The sequence below is a fragment of the Phascolarctos cinereus genome, unplaced genomic scaffold (genome assembly GCF_003287225.1).
Source record: "Phascolarctos cinereus isolate Bilbo 61053 unplaced genomic scaffold, phaCin_HiC Scaffold_2;HRSCAF=192, whole genome shotgun sequence".
NCBI lineage: Eukaryota > Metazoa > Chordata > Mammalia > Diprotodontia > Phascolarctidae > Phascolarctos > Phascolarctos cinereus.
In genome coordinates, this window is record NW_027555625.1 from 240,117,796 (window position 1) to 240,139,686 (window position 21,891).

At 41.2% G+C, this 21,891-nt stretch overlaps 1 protein-coding gene across 1 annotated transcript in view; it reads right to left on the reverse strand.

Moving 5' to 3' along the window:
- Positions 1-386: 386 nt before the first annotated feature.
- The window catches only part of BMP7 (bone morphogenetic protein 7), a 96,094-nt gene continuing 74,589 nt past the window's right edge, over positions 387-21,891 (reverse strand). Inside the window, exons 4-7 of the mRNA XM_020981441.2 lie at positions 14,635-14,832; positions 7,617-7,693; positions 5,875-5,985; positions 387-1,311 (exon numbers count right to left, since the gene is read on the reverse strand). Of these exons, the coding sequence (XP_020837100.1) occupies positions 1,162-1,311; positions 5,875-5,985; positions 7,617-7,693; positions 14,635-14,832 (536 nt within the window). The 3' untranslated portion in view covers positions 387-1,161. The remainder of the gene's footprint in view (positions 1,312-5,874; positions 5,986-7,616; positions 7,694-14,634; positions 14,833-21,891) is intronic.

Genomic DNA, 21,891 nt, shown 5'->3' on the forward strand with positions numbered 1-21,891 from the left:
GTAATTTGCATACAACACATAATGGAAGTCCTTCTCTGAGGTCCGAGATACATGACACTCACAAGGGCCTTTACTGGACCCCAAATTCTGAAACAATTTTCTAAATCTCAAAAACTTGATAACTCAAAAAGGCAGCTCAGAGACCAGTGCTATAGGGACCCGGACCCAGTAGTGGCTTCTCAGAACTCCTGATTTTGTTAGTTCAGACATTGCATAGCCTGTGTAACACCCAAAGTTCAGAATTACGGAAGTGATTTGCCACTTGTCTCCCTGGCCCCCCTTGGTTTCAGATTTAGACAGTTTTCCCCCACAATAGCAAATCAGATTTCTGCCGGTATTTAACATGCCTATTTAATCTCTGGCACACACAACACAAATACAGAGAGTGAACACGTCCTTTGGAGTTTATTTACTTTGGATTTTTCCTTCTCCAATCAACGTCAACACATCCCCCAGAGTGGAAATTTATTTTCCCTTCTACCTACTTGTGTTTTGAGTGAATAAACCCATACATGCTTTCTGTTCTTGTGAGTCAAATGCCGAGACCTTTCTGGGATTTCAGGGCCCTCTGATACCCAGCCACAGCTTCTGTTTATGAAGTTGGGGTAAATAAAGGAATTGGGATAAATTGTTTAGGAAATGTATCTAACATCCTAACCATTTTTCATTCATTCGTTTTATTGTGACTTTTATTTCAGGAACTTCCAAGTCATTCTTACTAAGCACATATAGACGTGCACACGCGCACACACACAGACATACACACCCCTACCCTGCTGGGTGGCCTCGATGAAGGGGTGTTCATAATTACCCGCAGAGAGTGAGTAATCTTCGGATTGAGACTTAGAAGCCAATCGTCATGGCCAGGTTTTCGGTAAGACTGTTTCTGCTTTGTTTTTCTTGTGCCAACTTGCAGCATCTTGCTCTTGAGATTTTGCTCAATCATCCCTGCACCTTTTATACACATGCACACGCGAGTGTACACACACACATACACACACACACACACGCAAACACCACACCCTTGAAAATGGCAGCACGGTGTGGCTCCTTTTAAAAGGACATGTTGTGGAAGGCCCCAGCTCTTTGCCAAATGATCCAGAACGGAGTTCCTTCTGCAGCACAAGAAGATCTGAAACCTGAGGCTAAACTGATGCAAACCTAATGACAACCACAGGCCCGAACAACCATGTTCCTGTATTTTTTTAGAATGACATTGGAGCTATCATCAAAGTAGAGAACGGAGATGGCATTGAGTTGGGTTGGAGCACAGCAAGGCTTCGGCACGGTCTCTGGGTTTATAAAATGTACCTAGAAAGGAAGAGAAAGAAAAAGTAGGGTAAAGTGATTTCCTCTTGGATATATTTTTGATTCTTCTCTCCTACAGGCATCATTTACATATAAAACAAAACATTTTTGTTTATCCTGTTTCTCTGCATTGAAAAATATGGGATACCCATCTCTGGAGAACATCCAGAACAAGAAAGGCCATATTCCTTTCTGGTCCAACCACATCTAGCGTACTGAGGTTAGAATTCTGGGTCCCACACTTAAAGAGGAAAATTTACAAATGGGAACATATCCACAGGAAAGCAAATGGGACAACTAAAGGTCTAGAAGTCATGTCATGTAAAAGAAAAAAATTGAAGAAACCAAAGCTAGTCAGGACTTCTTCAGGGGAAGACTAAGGGGCAGGGGGAAAGAGACAAGAGCTGTTTAATTCATCTGGATGGCTAACGTTGCCAAAAGTCTTCTGTGTGGCTCCAGAAGTCAGAACTAGAACTAGTAGGTAGACTTTTTTGTAAAGAGGCAGATTTTGGTTCATTAGGAGGAGAAACATCCTTTTCAAGTCGTAGAACAAAGGAAAAGGCTGACTTGTAAGGTAATAACTTCCTAGTCACTGGAAATGTTCAAGCCCAGACTGGTTGACTGTCAAGATTGTTGTATTGGATGAGGGATAGCATTAGATGACCTTCCCAGTCCCTTCCAACTATATCACTTTGAGAATGATGTCCTAAAGAAGTGGAGCATAAGCTACAAATAGTTCTACTGTTAAGTTACTGCCAAAGTCTTGTGCATAAGCTTTGGACCACTAACCCTGGGTTTTTTCCTACCTGATGAGATACTACTCCTCTTCCAAAGGACATAAACAGATTTTATTTTTTATCAGTGTGAATGGCTTTATACTAATTTATCTACTGTCCCTGATTTGGGTTCCCCTTTAGACCAATGATAAGGTCAGGCTTAGGAGGGAGAAGAAAGCAGGAAAGCTGGCAATACAGGAAGTATTAAAGTAAGGTATTAAAAGAAAAACTTGACCCACCTAGCAATTTTAGCAACAAGTGGTCATTCAGAGAAGTCATTTTAGTCTAGCAAATCTTTACTAAGCACTTTAATATGTATAAGGGGCTATATTAGACACTAGGGAGGTCTCAAATGCTGAATAAACACTACTAGCAGACAGATTTTATCTAAACACCACTTTTATCATATCACTCTCCTGCTCAAGAATATTCAATGGCTCCCATTTTCCTACGCCAATCAAGACTGAATTCCTGAGACTGGCTTTGCAGACCCTTTGCAATCTCATCTCATTCTAATTATCCAAACAACTCCCATTGCTATCAAATAAGGACCACAAAATGGTCTTCCAATAACACGAGATACTCTCTCCTGCTTCCATGCTTTCACTATAGAACACACTCCTTCATAGCAGATTGAATACTAGAATCAGAAAGACCCAAGTGTAGTTCCTGCCTCAGACACTTACTAGCTGTGTGACCCTGGACAGAATATTTAACCTCTTTCAACTTTAGTTTCCACTTGTATAAAATAAGGAAAACAACAGCACTTACCTCCCAGCGTTGTTGTTAAGTTCAAAGGAGATAATATATGTAAAGCATTTTGCAGACTTTAAAGTACTACATAAAACTTAGCTCTTATTATTCAAGGCCCAGCCCAAGTCCCATCTTGTCCATGAAGTCACCCTTCACCACCATAGTTCTTTATGTTGAAACCTTCATGTTGTCTTTGACTCATTCTTCTCCCTTACCTTTCCTCCAGTCAGTTACCAAATCATATATCTCCTACCTCAGAAATCATTTTCATATGCTCCCCCATCTTCTCTGTTTCTATTGTCAGAATTCTACTAGAGGCCCTATTTCAACCAGTTGGGACTGTTTCGTCAACTTCCTAACAGGTCTTCCTTCATCTACTCTCTCCCCTTTCAAATTCTTCCTCCACATCACTGTTAAAATCATCTTACTAATGTACAGATATGGCCAAGACTTTACTCTGTAAATAACAGGGACTCATTGGAGGCTTTTAAGCAGGAGAGAATTCAAGTTCCTTAGTTTGGCATTTGGACTCCCACAAATGTTTCCAACTGAAGTTCAACCCTTCCATAGACTCTATGCCCTAGCCACATTAGACTACTCACTGTCCCCCTAAACACAACCTAAGCTTTCCTGTCTTTGTTGAATACTGTTCCCTTTATAGAGAAGTCCTTCTTCAATCCTTACACCTATTAAATTCCTATAGATCCTTTTAAGTCCATCCTAACTGTCACCTCTCCCATGAAGTCTTCTCTGATCCTCTCCCACCGCCACTTTGAAATGATCATTGTTCCCTCATGCCTCACATAGTTAATCTGTATTGCTCATGCACTTTAACTAACATTCAAAACAATATAGGATATTTATGTATGTATCACATCCCCTTACTGGACTCACAGCTCAACAAGGATAGGGACCATACCTTAACTTTGTATCCCTCCCTGTGCTGTCAGGGTGTTTTGCCTACCAGAGGTGTTTAATAAATGTCTATTGGGCTGAATCATCCTCTTCCCTGAGCCTCATGACTCAATACTTAAATGATATAACATTTTTTGCATTTCTTGCTATTGTTTCATGTGTCTGTAACATGTCTCCAGTTAGACTGAGCTCCTAGAGATGGTCTTTGGCTTCCCATGCTCCTGGTATGAGGTTAAGTATGCAATAAGCAACCGACATCATTTTCATTTCTGAAATAGCAGTGAGTCTTAGCAACTACTGAGCACATCAGCTTGGGCTACACACAAGCCTGCACGCACTCTCTGTATCTATCTCCCAGTGAGGGCTGGGAATGCAACTCAAAACCCGAGTCTCCTAGCAGATGCTGTCCACTGGCATGAACTCCGTGGTTGAACTTGAAGCCTTTGCCCCCTCACCCCCAGCTTTAACTCACCCACTCACTTGGAACAATGGGTTCTCTCTTCCCCTAATTTGAAAGTCACCCTCCAGAAGTACTGCATTAATCTGCTCAAGAGTCTTCCCATATCAACTCTCTACCCTTCCAATACATCCCTCAAATACAGCCAGAATAATATTTCTTAGATATGATTCTATAACTCTTCAGTGGCTCCTTACTGCTTGCTGAGTAAGGTTACAACTCCTTTGCCTGGGATTCAAGGCTTTCCAAAATCCAATACCACTATACCTTTCTGACATTATCTCAAATCACTCCCCTCTGTGAACTTTATGTTCAAAGTTGACCTACTCTCCATCCCCCTCCCTTAGAAAGTCAGTGTTTTTAGCTCTCTCTGCTTTTCTTTCTCTCCTCTCTTGAGGCTTATGATACCCATTTGTCACCTAATCCAGATCCTGATGACCATAATCTACCAGTCCCTAAGACATTTTCCTTCCTTTCTCAGTGAGTTCATGGACTGATCCACCATCTCCTTCTATACCCCAACTCTTGTCCTCATGCTGGGGAGCTATAATTCTCTCCAACATTCTAACTTAGTTCCTCAGTCTATTCAGTTCTGATAACCTACTTCCCCACTCCACCTCAGTCACACACAAAATACTTTGTTTTGTTCCTCTCTAATATGTTTTTTATAGAATTAATATGTTTATCATTTGACATAAGGTATGATAGAATTAAATCTTCAGCTGCAAATAACCTTAGAGATACTCAAGTCCAAATTTCTGATTTTAAAAGATGAGGATAAGAAGGCTGACAGAGGCTTAAATGAATAATTCAAAATAGGTAATAAATTGCAAAGCCAGAATACAAATCCAGGTCCCCTTCCTTGAAATCCAAGGCCCTTCCTATTACACTATGCTGTCTGTCACACATAATATTACATACTATAATATTTCTTATTGATGTTTTGTTATTTAAGTTTGTGTCTTATCTTTTTCCTAAACTGTAATTTCAAAAGTCTAAGAACTCACAGAATTACCAAAACTCTATCTCTATCCCAGTGGTTCACACAGTGGCCTGAACCCAGTAGATACTTAATGAATGTTTGTTGAATGAATGAATATTGTTCAGACATCTCTCCACCAGCTTAGTCAAAACAAAGACCCCAGTCTCTACAAGCAGAGATGGAGTGTGGCCATTTATCACTTCCCTTTGAACCTTCAAGGACAAGAGTTCCAAGGCTAGGGCAGCAGACATAAGAGATTGACTACATGGGCACAGCATTGCAAGTGGAGTCACTGAGGCACTTTGACAAGGACATGGCCATCAATCAATTCTCTGAAAATTTAGACCAGCAGAGGGTCACCTTCCAAGAGTCTACCTAAATTTAGCTCCTTCTTAATACATACAACGAAGAACAATTAGCCCCAGGCACAGTTTTGTTCTAACTCTGACTCTGACTCTGCATTTACCCAAAGGAGAACAGGCCATTATTTCCAACACTTCAAAACAAGAGACAAACTTAATTCCAATTGCCTCGCCAAAAAAACCCCCAAAAAAACAAAAAGCCAGGGACAAGGCATCTTCCTAATGCAAAACTGAAGCCTGATTCTCAGCCAGTTGGGCTTACTCGGTCATAAAACTTCAAAAGCAAGCAAGCTTATGGTGACAAAGACAGAAAGAACCTACCAGTGTCTGAACAATAGCATGGTTTGTGGCATTCATGTAAGAATTCAAGGGAAAAGCACACTCTCCTTCACAATAGTAGGCTGCATAACCTTCAGGGGCAATTATCCAGTCCTGGAAAAAATAGACAGGTCATGAGTTACTTGTTTAATAACCCACAAGGAAGATGAAGACAGAGGGAAACATTGCAATGATATGTACCTTACATTTGCTAGTCATAATGGGGGATACATAGGAAGCAGGAGAGACTGTCCTTTGCCTTTCTTATAATCTAATTGGGAAGATAAATTCCAAGGGCATCATAGTGGGGCATTCTGTATCAGTGAAGGAGAGATGCTGAATATAGGGGAAATCACAGAAGATGGGGGTTGGACACAGAATGGGATTCAAGCTGTTTCATCCACCAGAACAGTGTGTTTATCCTCATGTGACTTCCACCATTCTAGGAACCTCTCTCCAGCACTAGTGCACAAGTGGGACTTCTAGGTGGTGGAATAAAGCACTGGACTTGGATTCAAATGCTTCTTTATCTACTTCACAGCTTGTAATGCTGGGCAAGTCACAATTTTGGTCAGCGTCAGTTTCCTCATATGTAAAATGAGGATAATAATAATAGCTAACATTCATGTAGAACTTTAAGGTTTGCGAAGCACTTCTGCATATGTTATTGCATAATACCTCTAGCACATGCCTTTCAGAGTTGTTTTAAGGACCAAATGAAACTGCGTTGTTGTTAAGTCATTTCAGTCACGTCCAACTCTTCGTGACCTCATTTGTGGTTTTCTTGGGAAAGATACTGGAGTGGTTTGCCATTTCCTTCTCCAGCTCATTTTACAGATGAAGAAACTGAGGTAAATGGCATTAAGTGACTTGCCCAGGGTCACACAGCTAGTAAGTGTCTGAGGCCAGATTTCAACTTAGGAAAATGAGTCTTCCTGACTCCAGGCCTGGCACTCTATCCACTGCACCACCTAGCATCACATGATTCTACATAAATGAAATGTCTTCTAAATCACCTGACACACTTAAAGCACAATTAACAAATGCTAGCTATTATTATTATCATCCTCATCATTGTTATTACTGTAAGGTTCCATCGATCAGCAAACCCCTTGGCATTTCACTCTAACATGGAATTCAGTAAAGTCTTGGTCCTTTCTCAAGGGAGCAAGCTTTCTCATCACCACCTTCTTTTATACCTCGTCACATCAGGTCACGTGACCCTGAGGCAGAGAACGTGAGGACAGCTCTAGGGAGGCCTAAGTGCTATGCTGTGGTCACATATCTCTATTAGCGAGTGCTGTGTATATTTCCTGTGTACTTGTTCCGACTCCCCCATTAGATTAGAAGCTCCAGGAGAGCAGGCATCACAATCTATCTTTTCCTTGATACCTTTAGCAGTCCCTCATAAATAGGGGTACTTAACGTTGGGTAACTCAGCATCGCTTCTGCTGTTACATCAACAGCCAGCAACCCACGTGGTCCACAAGGACCTCCTCTAGCAAAAGATAACACTTCCCACCCCAGTGAACGGAAGCCACTTCTCTCAAGCGGACTCTAGACTCAATATTTTTTTTCTCTGTGGCCACATTCATATATCAGTCAGAGTCACGGCCCATCCATGGTGTAAGCCGAAGCCAGGGGACACAGGCCGTACAACTCAACAGTAGAATATGATTCCTCCCTACGGAAGTCACAAGAATGCTACCTGTGGTCCCACGATCACTCAGCGCTGATGGACTTACCTGCCAGCCCAGATCTCGGAAGCTGACATAGAGTTCGTGTTTCTTGCAGGCTTGCCTCTGGTCACTGCTACTGTTTTCTGAATCAGGAAAGGAGGCAAAAATAAAATACACACTCCAATATCAACTATATTGCCACATCCATGACACAAACACCTAGTCACAGGAATATTTTTAATAACTGGATAGTGGAGTAGTACCCATTTCCCCAAATGAAAATTCAGTCTTTAGGGACCCATGAACTAAAAGTCTCCAGCTCTCACTGCTGACACAGTTTGGCAGGAAGGTTCCAGGAAAGGAGGCACTTACATACCATTACCACCCTTTCCACACACATTCTTTAAAACACCTGTCAGATCCTCATGTGAATTTCAGTTCATTCATTCATTGCACCATATACATATGTATGCATGTATTTATATATGTACATATGTATGTATGTGTGTGTGTATATATGTATGTGGTGAAATTGGGAACGGATTCAATCAAAATAATCAAACCCCCATCTGGCTTCCAGCAGCAGTCTGCAGAAGCCTCTCTCAGTATAATCTCTTTCAGAAGGAGGTTGCTTTGTGTAGCCAGCCAACTTGCAGAGAAACTAGTTCCATCCCATGGAGGGAGTGAGGGGGAATGGAATTACTGTTCTTGTTTCCCCCAGAATGAATCCCCTTCAGAATGTGCTGGCAGAATTCTGAAGGGGCTATGGAGTCAATTACTCTAACATTCCAGAGAGAGAAAAACCAAGGAGGACAGAGAGCTAACTTGATATGGGAGGTTGGGTGAAAGGCCTTGAGACTTCCCTTGGCTATGTGATTCAAGCCTTCTGGGTTGCCAGGAATTTTGCTGATAGGTTACAAGGACTTAAGACAAACAGTGCTGAAGCTCAGAAGAATGACCCTCCCCAAATCATTCAAATGGACATTTAAGCCAACACTGATAACTGATATCCCATCTAGGGGACGATTTAAAGAAGGAAAGGGGCATGTTCATTTCTAATGGGAAATGGATTGGTGATCCTTTTGAACATGGAAGGGAAGGGAAGAGAAGGTAGGAGGAAAGAAGAAATAAAGACAGTCATTAAGTGATAAAAACGCAATAACAATCAGAAATCTGATCCTATCCTCTTCCTTGATCACTAGGTGCTCCCATATGCCCAGAACTACAGGATTTAGAGCTAAAAGGGACCTTAGACATTGTCTAGTCAAAACCCCTCATTTTACAGATGACGTAACTAAAACCCAGAGAATAAGTGACTTGCACATGTAGTACTTTCACACATAGTAAGAAGCTTCACAAGGTTTTGACTCCAGGCCCCCTGAATCAAAACCCAGGGTCCTTTCTAATATTCCTAACCGCTTCTAGGCAACTCCAGAATCCCAGACCTTCTTAAACTCTGTCTGTAAAACTTAGGTATTGGGCAAGGGTAGGACGTGAGCTCACTGAGGGCACAGACTAAATAACATCATGTCTTTGTATCCTCGATACACAATGCCTTGGGCTTCCTCCTCCTCCTTTGTCCAGATGTGTGATTTCATTGATACCGGGACCTCTTAGGTACAGCAACTATTAGCCACAGAAGCTCTAACCACCAATGTAGATTAGCAATTACTGTAACTTAAAGGTCTTAGAGAGCTGAAGTGACTTATTTGCAGCCAAAGAGATAGTTTGTATCAGAGGAACAACTTGAACCCAAGCCTTCCTGACTCCAAGATGGGCAAAAATCCACAACACAACACTGCCTCTCACACAGCAGGCACTTCATCACTGAATTGAATCTGTCCTCACCTGGTGAAACCACTGGGAATCAAATGGACCGTATCTTCCTCCCCTGCATAGACTCCACTGCCCCCATAGAGTAGTCTGATGCTGGATAGAGAAACAAAGGAGTCCTTCCTTCCCTCATCCCAGGACTACGGGTTCTTAATCAATCAGCTGCAAACTCAGCAAAGTTCTAAGAATCAGATTTATACCAGAAAAGGGTTGCTTGTAGGCAAGTTGGTGGTGGTAGCTTTAGCTTAAACCAAACTGATTATTTCAGCTTAGGGTAGAGCCCTGTGACACATCCTAGTTGGGCTTAGGACAGCTTAGGGTAATGGTTGGCTGAGTGCTGCAATGCTACTTAAGATACCAGGCACATACTATCAAGACCAGAGCATCTCCTTAGGGACCTTAGCCAACGAAGAGCAATAGAGATGCATTAAGGACTTTCCAAATGAAAGTCACCACTGATAGCCTCACAGGGTACCACCTGAGGAACAGAAAGATGTTATTCATTTGTTCAGGCCAACAAAGAGCAATAGAGATGCATTAAGGACTTTCCAAATGAAAGTCACCACTGATAGCCTCACAGGGTACCACCTGAGGAACAGAAAGATGTTATTCATTTGTTCAGGCCAACAAAGAGCAATAGAGATGCATTAAGGACTTTCCAAATGAAAGTCATCACCGATAGCCTCACAGGGTACCACCTGAGGAACAGAAAGACGTTATTCATTTGTTCAGGCCAACCAAGGACACTGGCCATAAGTTACCAAGACATCCAATTAGCTAGGTATTCTATAAGGCTGAGGGGTGGGGCACATGTGGGACTTGGATGATCTAGGAAAATGAAACTTCCAAATTCTCTACCAGTAATGGAGGATACTCAGATGATGAAAATCCAAAGACCTTTAGATTTGTTTCCTTTATCTTTTCCCTCAAATTCCTGGTCCAAGCAGATAAAAAGTCAAGATGACTAGTTCAAGATTCATGTTTTTCTTCTGGTGGAGATGCCTAAGAGGAAGGTGGAAGCAAGAAACCTGGCTAATCTGAAACCTGTGTAATCAGCCTCTGGTTAAGTTTACAATGACTAACCATAAATCATTATCCTTGAGCAAGACTGCATGAAAAAGGCTTAGTTTCCCAGTGTTAAAAGATAACTGTATTGTTTATATTTAAATTCAGCTGAAATGAAGGAAGAGAAATGGCAGCTGAGGCACCCATAAGTATGTAAAAGACAAAATCCAAGAAACCAGGAGTAAAACCCATGGTCTCTAATATCTATATACAAAAGCCCAAAGTTTAAGCAAGCAGGAGATACAAATGTCAGGAGACAAATTTGAACACAAAGGTCTCAGGGTGGAAGAGAGATAAAAGTGGGGTAGAGTGCCATTGTATATTAAGAAGGCATACTGAAGTGAGGAAATCCTGGAACCAGAGGGGAGAAACATTGTGGAAAGAATTTAGGTAAAAATCAACAGAGGAGAGAAGTAGAAGTGAGTTTCCTATTAGAATATACTACAGCCCACCTAAACAGAAAGAGGAAACAGATGCACTCAGGAAAGTGATCACAAGCCTGGCGTGCACAGGAGCGCACGCAAGTGCACGCACACACACACACACACACACACACACACACACACACACACACACACACACGATGATATTATTGTAATCATGGTGGGGGAGGGGGGAGAACTTTAATTATCTAGATGTGTCCTAAAGTTCTCTCTGCTAAAAACAGAGCAGCAAATAACTTCAGGATTTGCCTTTAAAAAAGAAAGAATTTCATTCTTTAAAAAATGGAGGAAACAGGGACAGCTAGGTGGCACAATGGATAAAGCACTGGCCCTGGAGTCAGGAGAACCTGAGTGCAAATTCAGCCTCCAACATTTGACACTTAACTAGCTGTGTGACCCTGGGCAAATCACTTAACCTTGATTGCCTCACCAAAAGAGAAAAAAAAAATTGAAGAAACAACAAAAGGAAATTCTATTCTGAACCTGATTCTCACTAGCAGGGAGAAACACACAAGGGGCTACAATAGGTAGAAAACTTTGAGGGGTTTTGAGGAAGGATAGGTAGAAACTCACAGACTACAATTCTACAGAGAAAGTCAGTTTGGGAGGAATGGGAAATTCTAAAGAAAGAAATCCTGAAGACATAAAGGGAAGCAATTCCCATGGAAGGGAAAAAAATGGGAGGATATGAAAACACTTGTGGATACACAGAAAATTTCCTAACCAACTTAGATTATGAAAAAGATATGTACAGAAGATAGAAGCTATCAATCCCTCAAACAACAAGCATCTAGAAATGCCCACTGTGTCAGGTACTGTAGTCACTTAATGAACAAGCAAGGACAAGTAACAAAGAATAAGTCTAAGAGCATAATACTGTAAAACTGATATCAAAAGTGCTAAAGCACAGAATAAGCTGAAGCTAGATAAAGACAACAAAAACGGGAAAGATATTCTTTTTCAGTTGTATTGGGAGAAAAGGGAGGGTCCAAGGGTGGACTGGAGAGCTGCTGGAGGTGGACAGAACAAGAATAGATGACAACAGAAAGAAAGAAAAGCTGCTCAATTCTTACGTTCTCTGCCAAGGGGAATAATTTTTGTACTGGAAATGACACCAAAAAAAGCTAACAGATGCTTAAGATAAATAAGGAGACAATAAGAGAGAACCCAGATGCCACTGATGAATTCAAGTTACTTGACATAACCATTCTGAAAACCAATTTGGAATTAGGGAAAAGTCACTAAACTCTTCATAACCTTTGACTCAGAGATCTCATTACTTCCCATATAGATTAAGGAGGTCAAAGAGAAAAGGAAATACCCTATATATACACCAAGATATTATTAGCAGCACTTTATGTGGTAGCAAACCTGGGAACAAAGTAGGTACCCATCAATTCAGAAGTGGCTGAATGATTGTCGTATCTGAATGTAATAGCATGCTGGGAAATGATGAATATGAGGGATCCAGAGAAGCATGGGAAGATTTGCTTGTCCTGATGTAAAAGGAAGTAAACTGAACTAAGAGAACAACATATACAATGATGGCTATAATGTAAACGAAAAGAAAAGACCTACTTTAACTGATTAATTCTAATGACCAATGAGAGCTCCAGAGAACAGATAATGAAACTCATTTCCCACTGTTCTGTGGAGATGTGGAGTGTTGCATATCCTGTCAGATATCTTAGTCACTGCTGTGTTTGGCGGTTGCTTTTGCTTAACTGTTCTTTTTTCTGTGTTAAAAGAGAGGATTCAATGACTGGGCATGAGGGGCAGGGGAGGAAGGGAGGTACACCTGAAAAGAAATGGGACATAAAAACAAAAGACAATATATTTTTAAATAAATGCCATAACTTTAAAAAATCACAGCATTAAATAATTGCCCAAAGGATGTCACTAACAGGATTTGGTTAATTCCAGCTCAAATTCAATTGTTACTTCCTTTCCATGGTCTCACAGCCTCCTAGACCATGGGTTTATAAGAAGCACATGTGTCCTCTTCCTTCTCGAGCTCTGCCTTATATTTTCCACAAGGCCTGATACTCGGCCAGAGAGGGCTCTTGGGGGAAGGTTTTTGGTCAGTTCAGCTCAGACCTCCAGCACAAGCAGATGTTAATTACAGCCTCAGATGCTTCCCTACCTTATCACCAGATAAACATTTAAATCAAGTTAAACAGAACTGACTTCAGGGAGGGAAGCAGCCAGGGTATAATGGAAAGATCCTTAGGATAAGAGTCTGAAGATCTGAGTTCTAGTCCCAACCCAGCCATTATATCTGTGAGATCTTGGGCAAGTTACCTCCCAATTCTGAATTTCAATCTCTTCATTTATAAAATGAGCGGGCTAGACCAGATTGAGCAATCAACAAGAATTTCAGTGCTTATTCTATGCCAGGCACTGGCCTAAGCACAGGAGGGTATAAAAAGAAAGGCTAAAACAAGGTCCCTTGTTCTTAATGAACTCACATTCTAGTGAGGAAGAAAGAATTAAAAGAACTTGGTATACACAAGATATATACAGTATAAATGCAAAGTAATCTCAGAGAGGAGAAGCTAGCAGCAGTTGGGAGGGAGGAGGGTTGGAGAAGACTCCTGAAGAAAATAGCATTTGAGCTAAATCTTTCAAGAAGCTACTAGGCTGAGGGGAGGAGACAGAACATTCCAGTTCTCTGGAATAGGGGCAGACGGTACAAAAACATGGAGCCAGGACATGGAGTATCATGTACGAGGAATAGCAAGTAGGATAACATGTCTGAATTGTAGAGTTGAAAAGTGTCAGATGACTGGAAAGGTAGAAAGGGGCCTGACTATGAAGGGCTTTAAATACCAGAGGATTTTATATTTGATCCGGAAGAGGGCCAATGGAGTTTATTGAGTTGGGGGGAGGGGGAGTGGTTTGGAGACCTGGTCAGAATCGTGCTTCGGGAAAATCACTTTGGCAGATGAGTGGAGGATAGACTGGATGGGGAGCAATGTGAGGCAAGGAGACCAATTAGAAGGCTCTTTCAATACTCCAAATGAGAGTTGCTGAGGGCCTGTACAAGAGTGGTGGCTCTGTGAATAGTTAGATGATCTCCAGGGTCATTTACAGCTCTAAATCCTATGACCATATCATGAAGACGATTGGACTAACTGATCTATGAGGTCTCTTTGGGACAGCAATATCAACTCTATTTGCCATTCCATTTTTGTATTTCTACAAATGCATGCTATTTTTAACTGATAAGATGGATCATGGCCCACTATTAACAAAGACGAAGAATTTTTTTTAATGCCTTTCTAAGGACCTGGGAAAGTTTTTCAAAGTCACTTAACAGAGAAATCACACAATTACCACTGAAAGAAACAGGAATGATATCACATTTATAGCATCTCATCAGCTGAAGTGAACTACAGGAGGTCATTTAGGCCAAATGCATGGAGTCCTGACCCCACAATGACATATACCTAAGCCATCATCCAAAAATAAAGACTGTCTTATTTTTTAAAGCTATGGCCCTACATCCTAATATTCTTAAGTCTCTCATCAACTTACCCTTATAAAAGTCTTTTTTAACCGTATGCCTAAACTGAATCCCTCACAACACAGAGTAATTTCAGCCTGCTTCCTCCATCCGTCTACAACATCATTCCTTAGCTTCCTGTCCAGCACTTTAGAGAGTTTTTTTTGGGGGGGGGAGGTGGGAGGAGTTAATGATAATTTCTTTGACTATTACTAGTGCCCTTTCCCCATCTGTATACCTGCAATATTGGACATCCTCAAAGCTTCCTGGTTCTTAGGTGTCTTTGATCTGTTTTGGCTGCGTTGCTTGCTTCCTGTAGACCGGACACTACGAAGATGTACTTCTGTGGCCTTGAAGAATGCTACCATGAACGGCTGCTTGTTCTGGGGACCATGTCTTCCAACCAGACCTGCCATCTTGGGATTGATGCTTTGTCCTGAAGGGATATCAAATATACACAGAGAAGGATCACCAGGGGAAGACAGGATCAAATCCGCAGCCATGCCAACACAATAAGAAGTTGCCAAATAACCAGGCCTGGTTACAACAGTAAAAGGACTTTGTAAAGAAAATGCAGTGATCATTGCATATATGTAATTAACTTTGCTTGGAATCTAATACATCAGACTTAGAAACTGGACAAATCCCATCCCCTAAAATAACAGATCAGCACAAGAGACTTCTTTAAAACCTGTGTTTAAAATAAAACTCCCCCATCCATAATTATTTTACCTTAAATCCACTCAACATTAGATTTTTCTGCATTCTTTAGAGGGGTTTCTTTAAGTTCACCAACCTATAATTTGAAGTGATTCTATAAAAGAAACCATAAAATGTAGCCCCTAGGAACTGTAAATTCCCCCTGGAAGGTTATTAAGTCAAAATAAAAATGCCTTGCATGAAACCTTGACACTGTTCCAGATATATTAAATTTGAAATTTGCAAACAGTTTCCATCTACAGGTCTGATCTGGAGGTAGTTTGGTTATTGTGTAGCTGTCAAGAACAGTCCTCAAGTCTGGAAAAACCCCATGCCTCTAGGCTGTGGAAGTGTGATGAGCGAATGAGGGCTCAAGTCCTTCCCACCGACACGTTTGAAGATGAGGGAGATCTCAGGACTTCTGAGGCAGAGCAGAGGAAGCACTAGGAATCGTCACTTGCACATCATACTCAGTCTGTTGAGGATAAAATCTTCTCCTAATCCTAGAAGGAGCATTTCTGAATCCTGAAAAAAACTAACCACACCTTTGAACAGTAGGTCTTTCTCCTTGGGTCAAACAATGCCAACCAAGATAAGAAATCATTGTTGGCCATGTCCATCTAGGAGAGAGGGACATATTTTCAGTCAGTGAACAGTTGCTGGAGGAAAAAAGTCACCAGAGGGCTAAAAAACCAGTTAGAGAATAACCCCTTGGGACCAGAGCCACAACTGACATGGTAAGGTAGATGTGTCATGTATATCCATCCCTGCCCCTGTCGTTTCCTATACAATTTGTGTCACTCTTAACATGGCCAATGATCTTCCCCTCTTTTCTTGTATTGACAAATTGTAGAAAGTCACAAGACAGGTTGGCATGGGCTTTAGGGATCTCTTTTATCAAACACCTACTACATTCAAGAGAACTGTGAGAAGCACTGTAGGGGGCTACAAATTTACATACGACCAACACAGTGGTATTCAAAACCATCTTCAATTTAATGAGACAGCTAAGAAAAGACATTATTTATTACCTTTAGGTGGATGGAATGGGTAAACTTGGATGGACAATGGATAGAATACTGACTGTATTTAGGGTCAGGAAGACCTGAATTCAAATCCTGCCTCAGATACTTCACTAGTGGTGTAACTCTTGGCAATTCATTTAACTTCTCTGAGCCTCAGTTTTCTTATCTGTAAAGTAGGGATAATAATAGTACCAAAATTCAGAGGATTTTTGTGAGTATCAAATCAAATGCAATATGTAGCTCTTTCCAAACCTAAAACCATTGTCTAAATGCTAGCTATTAGCTATTATTATTAACTTTTTCTAGCTGCCCAAAGCATAATGTACATATAGTAGTGTGCATGTAGGGAGACAAGTACACAAGACAGTGACTAGCTCTCTCGGAAAATATGAATAGCATTTATGAAAACAGGATGCATGGTCTATAAGAAGGCTAAACAGAGATCTTAAGGAGGAGGTACTCATTCATAGGCACTGAGGGAATATATAAAGGTCCTTAGGAAAGAGGATGATGGGTTCAACCCCAGGAGGGTGGCTTTTCTCAGGATACCATTTTCTTGTTCCCTATGGGTGGTACCTCAAACAACCCCCATGCCTTCAGGGATATTCCTCATGAACATAACAGCGGAAATTATTCATTACAATCATTTATCTCAATGTCTTCCTGTAAGTATGGACTAAAATGTCAAACCAGAAAGGAGTTCCATTTTAAACACATCTTCCCTACCTCTAATTCAGCAATAGAAATTTTGGTCCATCACGTACGTTGAGCTCTTGGATCGTCCAGCACTGTCTCTATCTTTAAGACCCATTTCATTTTCTCCTTTGTCTTCACAAAGGAGACAAACAGGATATGAAGCAATAAGAAATGGACTAAGGAGGCTCAAGCAGTCAGCTGCTGCTCATAGGTACTGTCAGTAGAGCCTATTACTGGGCTTCGTTTGGGAGAATGCCTCCAGCTAATGAATCACTCCACTGTTTCTCTACTCACTTGCTTCAGCTTAACCAAACTTAAGAATAACAAATTCTTCTTTAAGTGCCTTAATTCCTATTTTTGAATTCCAAGCTGGGGTGATTACGAGGGAGCAGAGTTAATGCTATTTCACAGCAATGAAGATAGGTACAAGGCTCTTTACTGGAAATAACCTTCCGGAAGCAGATCAAATGTTTGGTCTACAAAGAGATTTTGCACAATGAATATGGCAGACAGTGGAGAGCAAAGCTGTAGCGAACTGCCGATGTGATTTTTGACAGGAATCAACACTGACAGAGATGCTGCCCACTAAGGAAGAGGCCAGTTCAGAAGATAAAAGGAACTGAAGAATGTGGGTTGAAAAGAACTGTTCTCTCAGATGAGTTATCGGGCTTCAAGTTGTTCCTTCATTCCTTTTTCTTTTTCCTAACAACAACAACAACAAAAGACTTCCAAGCAATGACACAGAATGATGGTTTTTATTCACCCATGCAAAAATAGGTAGGATTAGACTATGCTACGCCCCACCTGCTTGGTAAGCGGGTGTCCTAAGGGGTCCCTTGTCTCCCAGCTGCAGATAGATGCTGTGGCTGCAGATAGGTATTCACAGTTCGATCCAGGTTCTTCTAGGCTTGGGGTCCATGAACTAGTTATTGTTGTTGTTTTTTAATTTTGAAAACTGTATTTCAATGTCATTGTAATCTTATGTATCTTATTTCATGCGTTTAAAAACAGTATTCTGAGCAGGGGCCCATAGGCTTCACTCAAAATGTCAGAGAAGTAAATGGCAACATAAAAAGGTTAAGAACCTCTGCTCCAGGTGAAGTCTAGGATTTTAAAATATAAAATAAACATTTGCCTATAATAATTCAGAGACATATTATTTTTTTGGTCCAATAGACCCCTACCTGGAATTCTTTGGAGGAAAATCTCCAACTATGGCTTGGCACTCATACCTGATTCCTAATTTTCTATTAAGACTCTCATCATCTTCCTCACTTTGCATAACCCAAATTTTCTTAATGTATTCATATTAGAATTTCGAATACATTTGCTACATGAAAGAGAAAGATTAGTAAAACATAGTACCAAGACTCAAACAGCTATTGTGTCTACCATTCCCACCCCAATTTACCACTTTACTCTCCTGAAGGAAATGAAAACAAAGAGCTAATATTTATTTGTCCCCACCAACATCACAGTCATATGTGGGAGGAAAGACAAAATCTGGAGGCCAAAGATTACCAGCATTCCCTCAGAGATCTCTGAGGGACTGTCCCAAGACCCAGAGTCCAGCAAGATCATTGATTATGCTTTGTTTCTGAGGAAATTTCTTGTACATTCTGGCACAGCCATCTCTCCCAGGGAGTACCCACATTGCTAATCCTAAATTCCAGACACAAGAGTCAGGGGGGAGGGTCATCTAATCATAGGCAAAGTGTCATAGGCAAAGTGACCCCCACCTGAAATCTCTGTCATGCCAGCCTCCCTTCCTCTCCGTCTCTCCCTCCTTTTTGCCTTCCCCCAGTTGCCTGCCTCTCTGGCACAGCTGTCAGGTGGTCTACTAATGGTGGTCTTGATCTGATCTCAAGTCCAATCCATCTTTTAAAAGAGATCCACTCAGGGCCACTATACACAACATTCTCATCATTTTGGAGCTAGGTACCTCCCTTCGATCTTTGGATTCTTCTCCACAGAGTGCAGGTCCAGGTTCGCATTGCCACAGCATCAAAATCAGAAGAATGCAAAGGGAAATTCTGACTATATAAATGAAGGGACAACCTGTTAAGGGCTTAAAAGTTTTGTAAATGAAAGTCAAAATATAAAGACTCCATTCTAGAATTTTCTTCATCTCTAGATCAAAACAATAACCCTAGACCATAGGATTTAGAACTAGGAGGGACCTTAGAGGTTATAGAGTCCAACCTCTTCATTTTACACATGAGGAAACTAGTAGGGTCATAGAGAGGAAGTGACTCACCCAAGATCATACAGATAGCAATCAGAAGAGGGAGGATTCAAATCCCCAACCTCTACCTCCAAATTTAATGCTATTTCCACTGGACTCCCATTCTCCAAGACAAATATCCATAACCAACCTGATTTTAGGAAACAGGAGTTTGTTTTCAATAAATTTAAGAAGGTTCTAATCTGAATCAAGAACTTTGGTTCAAACAAACTATGCTGATTTCATCGTCTCGGGACATAGCATGACTAGCTTCAACATCCAGCTTCCTCATAGACGGAAGGAATCAAGCCCTGCATGTTCTTAGTCTCAGAAAGTCAGGAGTCTTATTATCTAGGCACTGACATTCCAGGAAAGATAGATCCCAGAATTATCGTTTGTTTGTTTGCTGTTCTTGTTGTATTGTTTTGGTGGAGTAGAGATTAGCTTCTGGGTACTTTTCTTCAGACAAGAAATAAAGGAGGGCAGCAAAGAGGGAATACCCCTTTTATACCTAATAAACTCCTAGATCACAGAACCATAGATTTGGAATGGAAAGAAATCTTAGATGTCATCTAATACTATCCACTCCGACATTTTACAAATAGGGAAACTAAGGCCCTTAGATGTTAAATAACTTATCTGTGGTCACAATAGGGAATAAGTAGCAGTCAGGATTTTAAACTAGGTCCTCTTCTTCCACACCCAGCACTTTTCCTACCACACTACAAAATTAGTCCAGAGACCTAAAGAAGGATGAAGGAAGGATGAGCTCTATGTGCTAACTGGTTGATCCGTGCCAAACTTAAACCAAGGACCAGCTTTCCATTTCTTCTCTTGCATCCTCCCTTGGTAACCAGCACCAGGCCCGGCACACAGATATTTGCTGCCCCTTTCTACCATTTTGGCAAGGCAGAGCTGTACACAATAGTCTAGTTGCCAGTGATTTGATTTCAAGAACTGAGTGGTTATAAATCCCCAGGAAGGTTTCAAGGGTAAGTATTCCCAGCACAACAGGGAAGGGAATATTGCCTTATTCCTTAAGCTCTGTGCTAAAAGATTCCCAGATTTTCATACCAACCTAATTATGAGCCTCTTTTCTTGGTCATAAGAAGCAGTAACTTGAATTAATTTTATGGCTATACACAAGGCTGCTGCTATTTGGGTGCTCTGTGTATCTACCCAAAGCAACCTATTACACAAGAAGGAAAAAAAATGTCACTAGTCCAAGAATAAGAATATATAGCTTTCACTAAATACTTAATCATTAATGCTTGTTAGTATGTTATTAATTAATGCATAATAAATAAATGCTTGATAAATACTTGTTGACTGACTGATTGATTTGTTCATTCCATTATTCCAATTATTAAGGGAGAGGAAAGGGAGAACTAGTTTCTTATAGTTGCATTCTCTTCCAAAAGGAAAGAAATACATTCCCTCTTTAATAATAGCATCATTCAGGAGATGATACAGTATTCCAACCATACACATAACACATGGACTGTGTTTCCTCTCTGATACATGTTGGTCATTTGGATTTCCCAATTTCACAGTGTATGCTACAAGAGATGTGCTCTGTGCATCATGAATACATAAGCCATCATGTCTGATAGAGCAATCAGAGAATCCATGCCCTATTCCCACCTTCCCATATGGATGGGTACGTGGACTTGCTATGTCATGGAATCATAGCATCATAGACGTGGAGCTGGAAGGGACCTCAGAGGCCTAACTTTCTAGTCTAACTTTCCATTTTGTAGATAACAAAACAGAGGCCAAGGGAGTCAAATGACATGCCCAGAATCACACAGGTAACATGTATCAGAGTGGCATTTGAACCCAGGTTCTCTGATTCCAGACACAGTCTTGGGAAAAGTAGCTAATCTGTCTGGATGTCAATAAAAATGGATTCTTTCTCCTTTCACACACACACACAAAATAAGCTGAATGCTTTAAGCTATGTCAGTTCTAGTTCTCTCATTTTGTACTTTGGGGTAAACTGAGGCTTCTTAGAGCTAGCATCTAAAAAATGAGCATAAGAAACATCTCCTCTCTCTTTACCCATTCTGAATTCCAATACAAGCTTTGGGATCAGGGTTTCCCCTGGCCAGCCAAACCTGTACCCGCACATAGCTGGTAGCGTATCTGCTATGCCTTTAGCCAGAGAATAGGGCAAGGATCCACCCAGAATGGCAGAAGCCCAGGAAGGAGCAACAGCCATTTGGATCAGGTCCATTTGGGTGGCATCTCATTCAGTCTCTCTGCCCATCCCATAGGAGAAGGCAGAAAAACCCAATGCCCATCAGTCTGAGAAGTTCCAAGTGGCCTAATTCAGACAGGTACTGGGTCCACCAGTCTCTTGTCAAATCCTTTTTTTTTTTTTTAAAGAAAACAGAATTTATAGCAGATACAAGGATGATGAGCCACTTCTTTCTTCATCCCCACCCCCACCTTTAGTGGCTTGGCAGAGAACAAAACCTCTAGGACCTGAGTGGATTGATTGTCTCTGGTCTAACCAGCTCTGCCCTGGCTCTCCTGAGTTTGAGCACTAAACAGCCTGAGCAGGAGCTGAATTGAGCCAGGTCTCTGTGTCCAAGCATTCAAAGGGCCTATTGCTGATCTCTAGGGCATCAAAGGAGTGAGTCCTCTGATAAGGAAAGCATGCAGGCTTATCTCTCACAAATCACTTGAACTGATGAAACCTAAGAGCTAATCTGGGCCAGGAAAGGAACTTATTTCTTCCTATGGGTCCAGGTCCCAGCCTACAAGGGGGTTATACATGACCACAGTGAAGAGATCTCAGTGGGGCATCCAGGAAGCTGATGAGTAAGCCCCTGTGGTATGTCCTCTT